Source organism: Cydia strobilella, chromosome 19, assembly GCF_947568885.1.
Source record: "Cydia strobilella chromosome 19, ilCydStro3.1, whole genome shotgun sequence".
Taxonomy (NCBI): Eukaryota; Metazoa; Arthropoda; class Insecta; order Lepidoptera; family Tortricidae; genus Cydia; species Cydia strobilella.
The window spans coordinates 3,622,599-3,635,556 of NC_086059.1; the positions used below are offsets into that span (position 1 = coordinate 3,622,599).

The 12,958-nt window shown below is 35.5% G+C and overlaps 1 protein-coding gene across 1 annotated transcript; it reads left to right on the forward strand.

Moving 5' to 3' along the window:
• The first annotated feature begins 2,104 nt into the window (after window positions 1-2,104).
• LOC134750186 (cytochrome P450 6B2-like) lies at window positions 2,105-4,711 on the forward strand. Its single transcript, XM_063685313.1, has 2 exons — window positions 2,105-3,528; window positions 4,502-4,711. Exons 1-2 carry the CDS (start codon window positions 2,145-2,147, stop codon window positions 4,687-4,689), a joined length of 1,572 nt encoding a protein of 523 aa, XP_063541383.1. The 5' UTR covers window positions 2,105-2,144; the 3' UTR covers window positions 4,690-4,711.
• The last annotated feature ends 8,247 nt before the right edge of the window (window positions 4,712-12,958 follow it).

Genomic DNA, 12,958 nt, shown 5'->3' on the forward strand with positions numbered 1-12,958 from the left:
ATGCATGTCTAATTTTAATTAATTTTAAATTGAAATAAAACTATGAAATTGCAGTGTGATATACAGCAGAAAGAATATACCTATTATATTCTTTTGGGAAAATGTCTAGTCTCTATCTGCTACTTTTCAAACTTTGGGATGAAAAAAATACAAAAAACCTTTCGAACAAAAAGATTTATGCACAAACTTATTGGTTTAAGAAGCAAAACGCAACGATATCAATACAAAAGTGTTCAATATTTTAACCTACTTACATCCCCAATTATCCTATAAATGTTAATACATTTTTAATGATCAATAATTATTACTACCTAATAATACGCTTCAAAATAATATATGATTATATTACTTAATCTCTACATAGAAAAAAATATATAAATAAATGATTATGTATAAACGTAACGGTAAATATTTGATACGTGAAAGGTAATAAATAACCGGAAATGCCGCCATTTTCTGAAACGGCAGTAGTTTTACGAACCCATAAATACGGAAGGCATTAAGTTTTATCTTGTGATTCCATGAAAAGTTCTGGGATAACGTGGATATTCAGTTTTACTATGTCCTATATAGATACTTATATCATTATTGCAAGTTAAAAATATTTTTTGAGAAAAAAAGCTGAATTCAATGGGGGTGCCAGTGAAAGATTATTGCTGATGGTGCACTCTTAGATTCCAGATAATGAAATGAAAAAGATAGCATCTTTTGAGGGAGAGAGAGAGAAAATTTATTTAACATCACAAAACATTATTAAACATAAAATATGTACTTAGTAGTTTACATACTAATGTACCTAGCTAGGTACATTACTTCTTAACTAAATTAATTGACATTGGCATTAAAGACAGCGTGATGTTAAAAAGGAGTCTCGACTCAGCATAATGTTGCAGTAATTTTACTGCAACTACTTTTGCCTAATTATGTAGAAAAGGAGGTATCACCACCCATCCACCCACTTTTCTAGTAGCATTTTTGTTTCTGTGAGGAACGCAGTTCTAACCAATTCCACTTTACTAGTAGGTAGTATTTCGTTTCTGTAAGGGTCGCAGTTCTAACCTAACATGTCCCACTTTTCTGATAGTAGTTCGGTTTTGTGAGGATCTTAGTTCAAAACTTCAAACCTAACCTAACCCACTTTTCTAGTTGCATTTCCGAGTCCGGGTCCGGATCTGGGTTCGGGTCCGGGTCCTGGGCCGGGTCCGGGTCTTAGTCTGGGTCCAGGTTCAGGTTCAGGTCCAGGACCATGTCCAGATCCGAGTCCGGGTCCTTGTCCTGGTCCAAGTTTGGGTCCGAGTCCGGGTCCGGGACCGGGGTTGGTTCCAGGTCCAAATTTAGTTCCGGTCCGTAACGAAGGGGACAAATAGCCAAACGTGATCTATGTGTTGTTAAAGAGTTCAATTCTGATCATCATCAGCAGTTCCACTTCATCAAATGTCACTTTTTTAAATGTATTATGCTGGATTTGTTGATGAAAATACAAAAGTCACTATAATATGTATGCCTTTCACATTTGAGGAGTTCCCTCGATTCCTCATGGATTCCATTATCAGAACTCGAGCTTGACAAAAATGTGTCTTGAAAACCTAACTTGCTTAACAAACATAACGAAGAGGACAAATCGCCAAACGTGAACTATGCGTCATTGAAGAGTTCCATTCTGATCATCATCAGTAGTTCCACTTCAACAAATGTCACTTTTTGAAATGTAAATGCTTGATTTATTGATCAAAATACTTAAATCACTATATGTATGCCTAACATTTGAAGAGTTCCCTCGATTCCTCATGGATCCCGATCTGTATGTATATACTTACAATCAAGAAAATAATTGTCATGATCAGTCCAGAAATGACGGCGATATGTAGTACAACCGAATTTGATAACCTCCTCCTTTTGTGATTTGGAAGTCGGTTAAAAAATAAAGTTAAATGCCAAACAAACTATAAAACCCTTATAACTATCTACGCAATATGCAAAGAATCATCAAAAATAAGTACTCCTTGTTATGTTCGTTTAATAACATATACTTATTTATGCCAAGTGTTGGTCGCCCTAATAGCTCTATACATCAGTAAGTACGTTCGGTATATAAAACACTTGCATATCAAAGCACAACATTTAAGTCTGGCAGCTCCGACGACATGATCGTTTTAGTCCTCATATCGGCCACCGTCGTGGCCCTCTCAATGCTATACTTCATAGCCAATAGAAAATTAAATTACTGGGAGAAAAGAGGAGTACCCTTCGAGAAACCGGTACCTTTATTCGGAAATTTTGCGGGATACATTTTATTAAAGGCGTACTGGGGCAAATCAGTCCAAAAATTATGCAAAAAGTTTCAAAAAGAACCGTATTTCGGAGTTTACTATGGTACGGAGCCCGCTTTAGTAGTACAAGACCCCGAGCTGATCAAGCTCATCACAACTAAAGATTTCTACTACTTCAGCAGCCGAGAGATATCCAACTACACACATTTAGAAACCCTAACCCAAAACCTGTTCTTCACTCAAGGCAACCGATGGAAGGTCCTTCGACAGAATTTGACGCCGCTCTTCTCGTCGTCCAAGATGAAGAACATGTTTCACTTAGTTGAAAAGTGTTCAAACACGTTCGGAACTCTGCTTGACGAAGAAATCAAAAAGTCTCCAGACCTTGATGTCAGAGCGATATCAGTGCGGTTTGCTATGGACAGTATCACTTCCTGCGCCTTTGGAGTCGACAGCAATGTTATGGGAAAAAATTCTGATAACAATCCTTTCAAGATCATGGGTGACCTGATCTTCGAGCTGTCAAACTACCGAGGATTCAAGATTGTAGCACGCGCTATTTGGCCTTATGTGTTTTATGGTTTAGGTTTCAAGACATTCCCTGCCGAACTAGACACATTCTTCAACAAACTTCTCTCCGATGTATTCAAAGACCGAAACTACAAGCCTTCCGCAAGGAACGACTTTGTTGATCTCATGCTAAACTTAAAAGAAAATAAGTACTTGTCTGGAGATAGTATGAGTAATGTAAGGTCGGAGTCCGAAAAAAAACAGCGGATAAACTTGGAAGTGACCGATGAGTTGCTGATTGCTCAATGCATAGTATTTTTCGCCGCTGGTTTTGAAACTAGCGCATCTGTCATGTGCTTTACCTTGTACGAATTAGCTAAAAATCCTGAAAAACAACCAAGATTGTTCGAGGAGGTGGATGCATATTTGAAGAAATCTGGGGGTAAAGTTACTTATGAGTGCCTGACGGAGTTGCCGTATCTGGAAGCGTGTGTGAACGAAGCGATGAGGCTGTACCCGGTACTAGGAGTGCTGGCTCGCGAGGTCGTGGAACCCTACACCCTGCCTTCAGGCCTGGTGCTGGAGAAGGGGATGCGCATTCATCTGCCCGTGTACCACTTGCATCATAATGAAGACCTGTTCCCGGAGCCTGAGAAATACCGACCAGAAAGGTTCATGGGTGAAGAGAAAAGGAATATTGTTCCCTATTCGTACATGCCTTTTGGAGAGGGACCTAGAATCTGTATCGGTAAGTTTAATTTCTTTTGTCTCTAATTTTAACTCTAGTGTACGAGTAACAAGTTCAGTCGTCAAAATGTATTATAAGGTATTACATTAAGAGCCTTTTTAGGCACCTTCACTTTGCACAAAATTATTCGTTTAACACATTTTTCTATCCCTTGTGTCATATATCGTCTTCTACTGTGTTACAATAATCTAAGTCGGAACTGAACGAATAAAAAAATGGGTTTTATTATTTTGTGAGAGAATTATTCCTACATGGCACTTAAAGATGAGATGTTATTATATTTATTATTTTATTAGTGACTAAATGACCAACAATAAGCTACCTACTAAATAAAAATATATCCGCATTAAACCAACTTGTCGGTACCTACTCATATGATTATTTTTAAGTACCTACTACAGTGTAAAAATAATTAAACAATCACCAAAAACACAATTTATTATTAAACTTTTTCCATTCCTGATTTTTTTGCTAATTTTAACAGCAACAATCTTAAATTAGATAAAGCTATCATCTATGTCAGATTTGTAGTTATACAAAGAGCTTCTTGAGTCCTAAACAAATTTAAACAGATTTAAAAGCAGAAACATTAAATATTGATTACAATGACAATTAGCAATGTGCCAAAAATAATTTTCAAAAATTGCAGTTCCCATGGAATAAAAATGTTCTCGGTATCTATGACACTTGAAATATACGCCAATGAGTGACGTGAATGTTTAGCGAAACAGAACTTGTCAATACAGTTAAGAACATTGAGCAAATCCCTAATCTGAACGGGAATTTTATATGTGGAAAATTGCATGAGAATTTTCTAATGAAACTTTCCAGAAATTTTGGAAATTTAAAAAATGTTCTATAACTTGCACATTGCTAATCACAATGTTCATAAGATTTAATTTCGATATTCGTTTAAGGCGAAGGGCTTCCGACAAGCTCGGAAAGCCGAAATCACAAACGCTTTCTTTTTCAGGAATGCGTTTTGCCCGTATGCAAACGATGGCAGGCATGGTGACCCTGCTGAAGAAGTATAGCCTGCATTTAGCGCCAGGCATGCCACGCGACGTGGACTTCGAACCTAGAACCTTCGTCACGCAGGCGAAGGACCCCATTAGACTCACGCTCACTCCACGCCCCGGCCCGGAGAGGATGTTTTCCTAATCCTTAATAATAAATTTATACACAGTGGCTAAAAAATAAGTGCATTCCCGTTGCCACGGAGGTTTTGGGATTATACTGAGCAACTTTTACTATGGGATCAACCCCGAAATCGCGAAATAAAATTTGGCTGTTTCATACATTTTGGTTGGTCCATTTTCTATGACAGGGTAATTTTTTTTACGCGATTTCGTGGTTGGTCCCATAGTAAAAGTTGCTCAGTATAATCCCAAAACCTCCTCGGCAATGGGAATGCACATTTTTTTGCCCCCCTGTATAAGGTGCAGCGGGACAATTTCGACTGGTAAGTTATAAAGTGCAACTTTGACGGCCGAAAACTACTATTTACAGTACGTTTACTGGCAATTGATTGCCTTCATACTGTAGATTAATTATCTTGGGTTTATTTTTTCACACTCACATCCAAAAAATGTTGAGTGTATACTTTAAAATGAGTATTTTATATAAAAAGGCAAAAATAGTTGTAATAATCCCGTCGAGGGGCAATTACAACTATTGATAATAAGTTTCTTTACAGTGGACTTGCACAGCTAAACCTGAGCTCCTGTGGTTAGTCATGGCGTAAGGGATCTCTATTGAACCCGTTTATTTATGTAGCTAGTTGTTTTGCTAGTACGTTTGTTTTTGCAAAAAAAGACAAGTAAGACAACAGACTAAGGGTCGGTTGTACCAAACCGTCTGTCACCGTTTTACCGTTCGCTAAATTTTATCGTATGGAAAGTTTCATAGTTCTCTGCTGCTTGACGTTAATCAGTCTGTTAATTGTGGTCGGTGCAACTGGCCCTTAAGCGGGGTAATTTCAACTGGTCTCCATAGTAAGTAGTGATGGGACTCGTGTCTATTAGAATCAATCGATAATGTGTCTACAGGTTCATACATCTTTTTTTAATGTATTTTATTTATTTATTTGAATCCATAATAAAAATAAATATAGACTACAGTCTATAACATACATGTTACAAAAATATAATATTTAAAATTTAATTACTTACGCTTACATTTGGTATGTACTTCCTTCCCAAAAAACTAAAATATCAACATTTATTGGTATTTTAATTCCATACATTTAGCTGATAAAATAACAAATGATCTTTCATTTTGGCGAATATACCTATTAAAATTATGTTTAAAAAAATATAATACATACATCGATTGTCAAGTCTTTACACCATGGTGGGTGCCGTCTCTGCGCACGTCTCATGACATGTCAGGGGCCGCATCGCACACTCTCGGTGTAGGTACCACTTACACTTGATTAAGTCTCTACGTGTTCGTTTCAGCTCCGCCCGCGATTCCAAAATTTCTGGGACACCATCGTCCCATTTACGGGAAAGATATAAATTTCCCATATTATTTTGAACTCTATTCTTTTGCGATAATGTTCAAAACTAATAAAAACATTTGAGTAAGGTAGCCAGGAAATACTTGTTATGATCCCAGCACCTCCATCAATGTTTTCCATGTTCAATGATTCGCAAACTTATTCATTACAATCATCTTTATTCACGAGGCCCCGCGAAAATTCTCATTTTTAGGGTTCCGTACCCAAAGGGTAAAAACGGGACCCTATTACTAAGACTCCGTCTGTCCGTCTGTCTGTCTGTCACCAGGCTGTATCTCATGAACCGTGATAGCCAGACAGTTGAAATTTTCACAGATGTATTTCTGTTGCCGCTAACAACAAATACTAAAAAGTACGGAACCCTCGGTGTGCGAGTCCGACTCGCACTTGGCCGGTTTTTTATTTATTTCTGTTATAAAGGTATGCATTTAGAGCATTACAATTTTATTATCTTAGCCCTAAGGATAAGTTGATTTAGGATTTTATAATAATAATAATAAAATCATTTAATCCAGATAACATTGATCCATAATTAAAACATACAAAACATTTGCAAAAAGTAAATAAATAAGATTAAGTATAAAAGATAGATCCATTAAAATTAAATTGACTAAGCATTTGATAATTGAATGATAAAATATAAAAGATCTTGACAATTAATTGATGGGTAATAATAAAATTAATTGATTATTAAAAAGAAAAAAAAAATTTAAACTATAAAATTGAAATTAAGATATATTATGCACAGTCAAATTTAGTTAAAATGTCAAAACTTAAAACTAAAAAAAAGTTTTAGTTTAGAGGGTGACGCGTGTGTATAAAACTCGTGGCCGTTACAGACAACGCAACGGAGCCACGCTGTTTTCTCGCTAATATTATAACATTAAGTTTTTATGACATACAACTTAATTCGTTAGTTTATAAAACGTTTATAAATGAATTATGCTAATAAATGAATTACTAATTGGTAAGTGTTTTTATTACTTATTTTATTTTAGCCACTCATATTCTCATACAAAATAAATAAAATAATCATAGTGATATAGTTTTGATTTCAATTAATTTATGAAAATCGATTGCGGCTGAATAGGAATGATATATTGCTTTTTTTACATTTAAGGCGACTGACAAAACGCGTTGACTTTGGAAATATATTGAACACGTTACATGCGAAATTATTTTATCGACATGGAGTAAACGTTTTTAAAATCTAAAAAAATCTATCTTTACATAAAAGATATTATATTTATGTATACAGTGGTACTAGTAATCTAAATTAATAACTAGCTTAATTAAATCTAAAATAGGCCCTTGAGGCATTGTACCAAGGATGCTGGCGGCATTTCCTCGCTGTATCGCAATGCTGATACGTTGTGCGAGGAAGCCGCCAGCTCTTCGGTAACTAGTTAGGTCATCCAGACGCTTCGCGATTTCTGCAAGCAACTTATGCGCGCTGGGACCGCTTACTGGGGAACTATGTTCATTTCTGTGAAATTGTCCTTACAATTGGTTCATGTACTTATTAGTTGTTGTTTACGAGCAATATTTCCATAATTGAATGTTCTAAATACTATATAGATGTTATCTTTATGATTTATTGAGTTATTTCTGGAACGCTAAGCGTCAGGAAACTTGCAAAACATTTTATTTTATATATAAGCGTCAAGAAACTTGCAAAACATTTTGATATAAAGGGCGTCGCCAAGAGAACAAAATTTCTAACTAAATGTATGCCCCCCCCCCCAACCCCAGCCCATCAGCTGGCGACATCCTTGTTTTGATAATAATAATAATTCGAATAACAACAATTTGCATAAGTTTTTATAGAATGTCCAAAGTAGTTAACTATGTGTCAGTTAAGAAGACTTAAACACATGGTCAACTTAGTAAACAGCACGTAACGAGATAATTTGAATATCATTATATCATCACAAATATAATTAAGTTCTTTGCAAAATTGTAGCTCTCACGCCATCATAATATGTAAGTACTTACAATTATTAAACCGAATGTCATGTAATTGCAATTTTATTACAATGTAGCTTTTAGTCTCGCTCATGCTAAGAAAAGTGCTACAATTATGAATTCGCAGAAACATATCCTTATACGGGTATACCTACATTCAACTTTAGGGCTACCAACAACTTTTTTTTATGTAAACTGAAATAAATCTCATATACGAAGGAAAAAATGACCAGCCTCCAGTGTCCAGAGCTAGAATCGAACCAGCGTACCCCGTTTACCGGACAGGTGCCTGAACCGCTCGGCTATCCGGCCACGGTGGCATGGGTCGAAATTTCCAAGTATATGACATGACAATTCCCGAAGGCTTGTGGCGCCCCCTGGCCATCTCTAAGGTAGAACAGTATGGTTCGACCTTCTAACTGAATCAACTCAGGTGATTACGGGCTAGCGATGAGAGATGGCGCTGCCATTAATACTCTAAGAACAAATTAAATTATTTTCTATGAAAATATTTTAATTTGTTGTTTTTCAAGTAGACACACTACTATTTAAACTATAAACTGAAATAAATTTAATAGTAGTGTGTCTACTTGAAAAACCACAAATTAAAATATTTTCATAGAAAATAATTTAATTTGTTCTTAGAGTTTTTTTATGTATTGTAATGTATGAATCAGAATGCTGGGTGACGAAAGTGATGGATGAAAAAAAGTGCACGCAGCGGAAATGAGAATGTTGAGATATGTGTGGTGACGAGAAAGGATCGGATTAAAAATGAGTATAATATAAGGGGAAGTTTGAAAGTAGCACCGGTATCGTGACGTTAGCGTGGTATGGGCATGTAATGAGGGATGAATACCATCTAGCCAAAATAATGTTAGGGATGAATGTTCATGGACCGAGAGCGGATGGTAGACCCAAAAAACGATGGATGGATTGTGTGAAAGAGGATATAAGGATACACTTACAACCCCTCTGGTGTTGCGGGTGTCCATGGGCGGCGGTAATCGCTTACCATCAGGTGATCCGTCTGCTCGTTTGCCTCCTATTTCATAAAAAAAAAAAATAAGAAAGAAAGGAGTGAGTGCTGAAGTAACGAAAGATAGAGGAGAATGGGAGAGAAAAACATATTGTGCCGACCTAACATAACGTGGGATAAGGACAGGAAGAAGAAGATATGTTTAATAGCACCATCTTAAATAAGGACATTGCACGTGCCCTCGTCCAGGGACCGGCCCGCTATCCCTTATCGGGGTTTTATAAGGGTATTGCATAAGGCTTAACTCACCATACCTTTTGCCAGACGAAACCCTTTGTTTTGGTTTTAAAACCCCTTATATAAAGCTACCACATTTGAGTAATCGGTAGCCCAAATACCCTTAAAAAACCCTTATCATCCGCTCACCAACACCTTGCATATTGCTTATAAGGGTTAGCCTTATAAAGGGCTTCCCTTTTAGCATATAAGCGTGCTAATTTAAGTCGTCTACCTTGTTCATAAAGCACACATTACTTCGAATCCGAGCGATCGTCGGCGGCGACGGCGGCGTTCTTTGACTAGGCACGTATTTTCTTTCCTTTTCATACACTACCTTAGATATATACTAATCCTGTCTCTTTCACGCAAAGGGTAGCTTTTCGGTAAGGGTTAGTCAAAGGTAAGGGTATGAATAGGCTTGCAGTTCAAAAGGGAAAGTCTTTCAATGTGTTAGCCGTGTTTAAGTGTCACCCATTGAAAGGGTTTTATCGCGGAAAGGGTTGTCCGGTCCCTGCCCTCGTCATCTTCTGTTGCACTCCCCTATTAGACCTGTACCGCTGGCTATATTTTGACCCCTAGGTTATAAAAATATTAAAGTCAATTCTGTTTTCGCTTATGAATACTTTGTTAAGATGTAAATCTTACATTTTGTTTTGTGTCATATATATAATTTGCTTTTCTAGTAATTTGTTATTTTGTGGTAATTATTTTTTATTTTGAATTATCTTGGAGAAAAAAATATTCGAGAGAACACATGTAACTGTGTTGCATTTAGGATAGTGTTTTTAGTGTGAAAACATAGTTTGTGTCAATTACGTCCACTGCAATCTGATACTATGTCATAATATTCTAAATGACACAAAAAAAAATTAGAGTTAAAAAAAATTACTTAGGTCGAATTTAGTCGTTTAAATAGGTCCATTAAATGATTTTGTGTCTTATTAAGGCATAGCTTCATAAGATATTTGATGATTTTGTTGTAACAGGCTGTCACCGTTACAAAAGAATATTAAAGATATTAGAGTTCACATCTTATTAATTTGAAATGCAAGATAAATAAGATGTATGAATTTGTGTCACTTCCATCCACTGCATAAACAAATATTACAAAAATATTATTTGCGTTCAAACGAAGCTAGCGGGCGGTCTGAATGGGCAACGGAGGCCGTGCAGGGTGGGGCCGCGGCGTGACCTTGCCGTACGCAACGCATGTTTACTTCGCCTGTGCGCCAAATTAACGCAACTTATTCAAAGAAGTTACGCAAACAACACAACAACAAGCAACAAGCAAGCAAAGAATGCGTCGAATTATCTTTTACCTATTTAAAACTCATAGATATTGTACAATGTCACCATTATGCAAAAGAACTGTAAGTACATGTTTGATTTGCGAGCGAGCTGGCAACATTGCGCAGGGAAATCTTAAAAATATCGCGTTTACGTGAACGCCACATACATTTGTGACAGTGATAGGGAAAAGGTACCACTAAAGTAAAATTTGGTTATTAATACCGTGACTTTCTTTCATTCTTTGATAAAAAAAATTGCTATTTATGCAACAAGTGCGGAAGTCATCTTTACGCACGTGTATCATACAATGTTTTACTATCCATTGCGCGAGTAAATAAAAAAACATGTCATGGCAAATAAGTTTAATTATTAAAAGGAGTGTTTTAAATCGACACGAGTTGCGAATTACTTATTCGCACGTGTATCGTACGTTTTACAGTACATATGGCCCTTTAAACTTTCGACATATGCACGGTAAGTGCTCTTTTCCGCACTAGTGCGAGAAAGTAGCACCATATGTACTGTAAAAAAAAATTGAAAACAATAAGCACTAGTGCTGAAAAGCAGTACTTTCCGCACGATATGGCTCCGTAGGAAACGCACTTTTCGAGCACATGCATTGTAAAAAAATATATAGGACTGTATCTCCTAAACCATGCATCGTAGCGCAAAAATAATAAAATTTTCGTTCCCCTTTATGTAACCCAAAAGTAATACATGAAAAATACAATGAAAAAAAAAAGAAACAAAATCTTTATAGGGCTGTATTAGCTGTATCTCCTATATCGTGCATCGTAGCGCAAAAATAATCAAATTTTCGCTCCCCTTAAGAAACCCTTAATTAAAACTTTAAAAAAAAACAGGAAAAAACTTTATAGAGCTATTATAGCTATATATATAGATATAATATCTCCTAAACCGTGCGTGGTGGCGCAAAAATAATAAAAATTTCGTTCCCCTTTATGAAGCCCCAAAGCAATATACTAAAAACACAAAGAAAAAAAAGAAAAAAAATAACAAAAAAACTTTATAGGGCTGTATCTCCTACACCGTGCATCGTAGCGCAAAAATAATTAAAAAAATCCCTTTAAGAAACCCCTAATTAAGATTGAAAAACGCAAAAAAGAAAAAGAGGAAAAAAAATCATTTTAGGGCTGTATCTCCTAAACCGTGCGTTGTAGCGCAAAAATAATAAAATTTTCGTTCCCCTTTACGGAACCCCAAAGTAATATACAAAAAACACAATGAAAAAAAAAAACAAAAAAAACTTTATAGGGCTGTATCTCCTAAACCGTCGTAGCGCAAAAATAATCAAATTTTCGTTCCCCTTTGTGGAACCCCAAACTAATATACAAAAAACACAATGAAAAAAAAAACAAAAAAAAAATCTTTATAGGGCTGCATCTCCTAAATCGTGCATCGTAGCGCAAAAATAATCAATTTTTCGTTCCCCTTTAAGGATCCCTTAATTAATACTTAAAAAAAAACAAAAAAAAAAAACAGGAAAAAATCTTTATAGAGCTATATCTCCTAAACCGTGCATCGTAGCACAAAAATAATCAAATTTTCGTTCCCCTTTAAGAAACCCTTAGTTAAAACTTAAAAAAAAAACCAGGAAAAAAACTTTATAGAGCTATTATAGCTATATATATAGATATAATATCTCCTAAACCGTGCGTGGTGGCGCAAAAATAATAAAATTTTCGTTCCCCTTTATGCAACCCATAATTTATATTTAAAAAAAAACGCAAAATTAAAAAAAAAAAACATTATAGGGCTGTATCTCTTAAACCATGCGTCGTAGCGCAAAAATAATTTAAAAAACCCCTTTAAGAAACCCGTAATTAATACTTAAAAAAAAAAAACAAAAAAAAAACCAGGAAAAAAAACTTTATAGAGCTGTATCTCCTAAACCGTGCGTGGTACCGCAAAAACAATAAAATTTTCGTTCCCCTTTATGCAACCCATAATTTATATTTAAAAAAAACGCAAAATTTTAAAAAAAAATCTTTATAGGGCTGTATCTCCTAAACCATGTGTCATAGCAGAAAAATAATAAAATTTTCGTTCCCCTTTATGAAAGCCCAAAGTAATATACAAAAAACACAATGTAAAAAAGAAAAAAAGAAAAAAAACAATAAAAAAATCTTTATAGGGCTTTATCTCCTAAACCATGCGTCGTAGCGCAAAAACAATAAAATTTTCGTTCCCCTTTATGCAACTCATAATTTATATTTAAAAAAACGCAAAATTTAAAAAAAAAAATCTTTATAGGGCTGTATCTCCTAAACCATGCGTCGTAGCGCAAAAATAATAAAATTTTCGTTCCCCTTTATGCAACCCATAATTTATATTTAAAAAAAAACGCAAAATTTAAAAAAAAAATCATTATAGGG

What these genes read in the sequence shown, in the direction of transcription:
- LOC134750186 (XM_063685313.1), top strand. Translation starts at nt 2,145, where the DNA reads ATGATCGTTTTAGTCCTCATATCGGCCACCGTCGTGGCCCTCTCAATG. An exon ending in GGGACCTAGAATCTGTATCG is followed by an intron (nt 3,529 to 4,501) that starts GTAAGTTTAATT and finishes TTTCTTTTTCAG; the next exon opens with GAATGCGTTTTGCCCGTATG.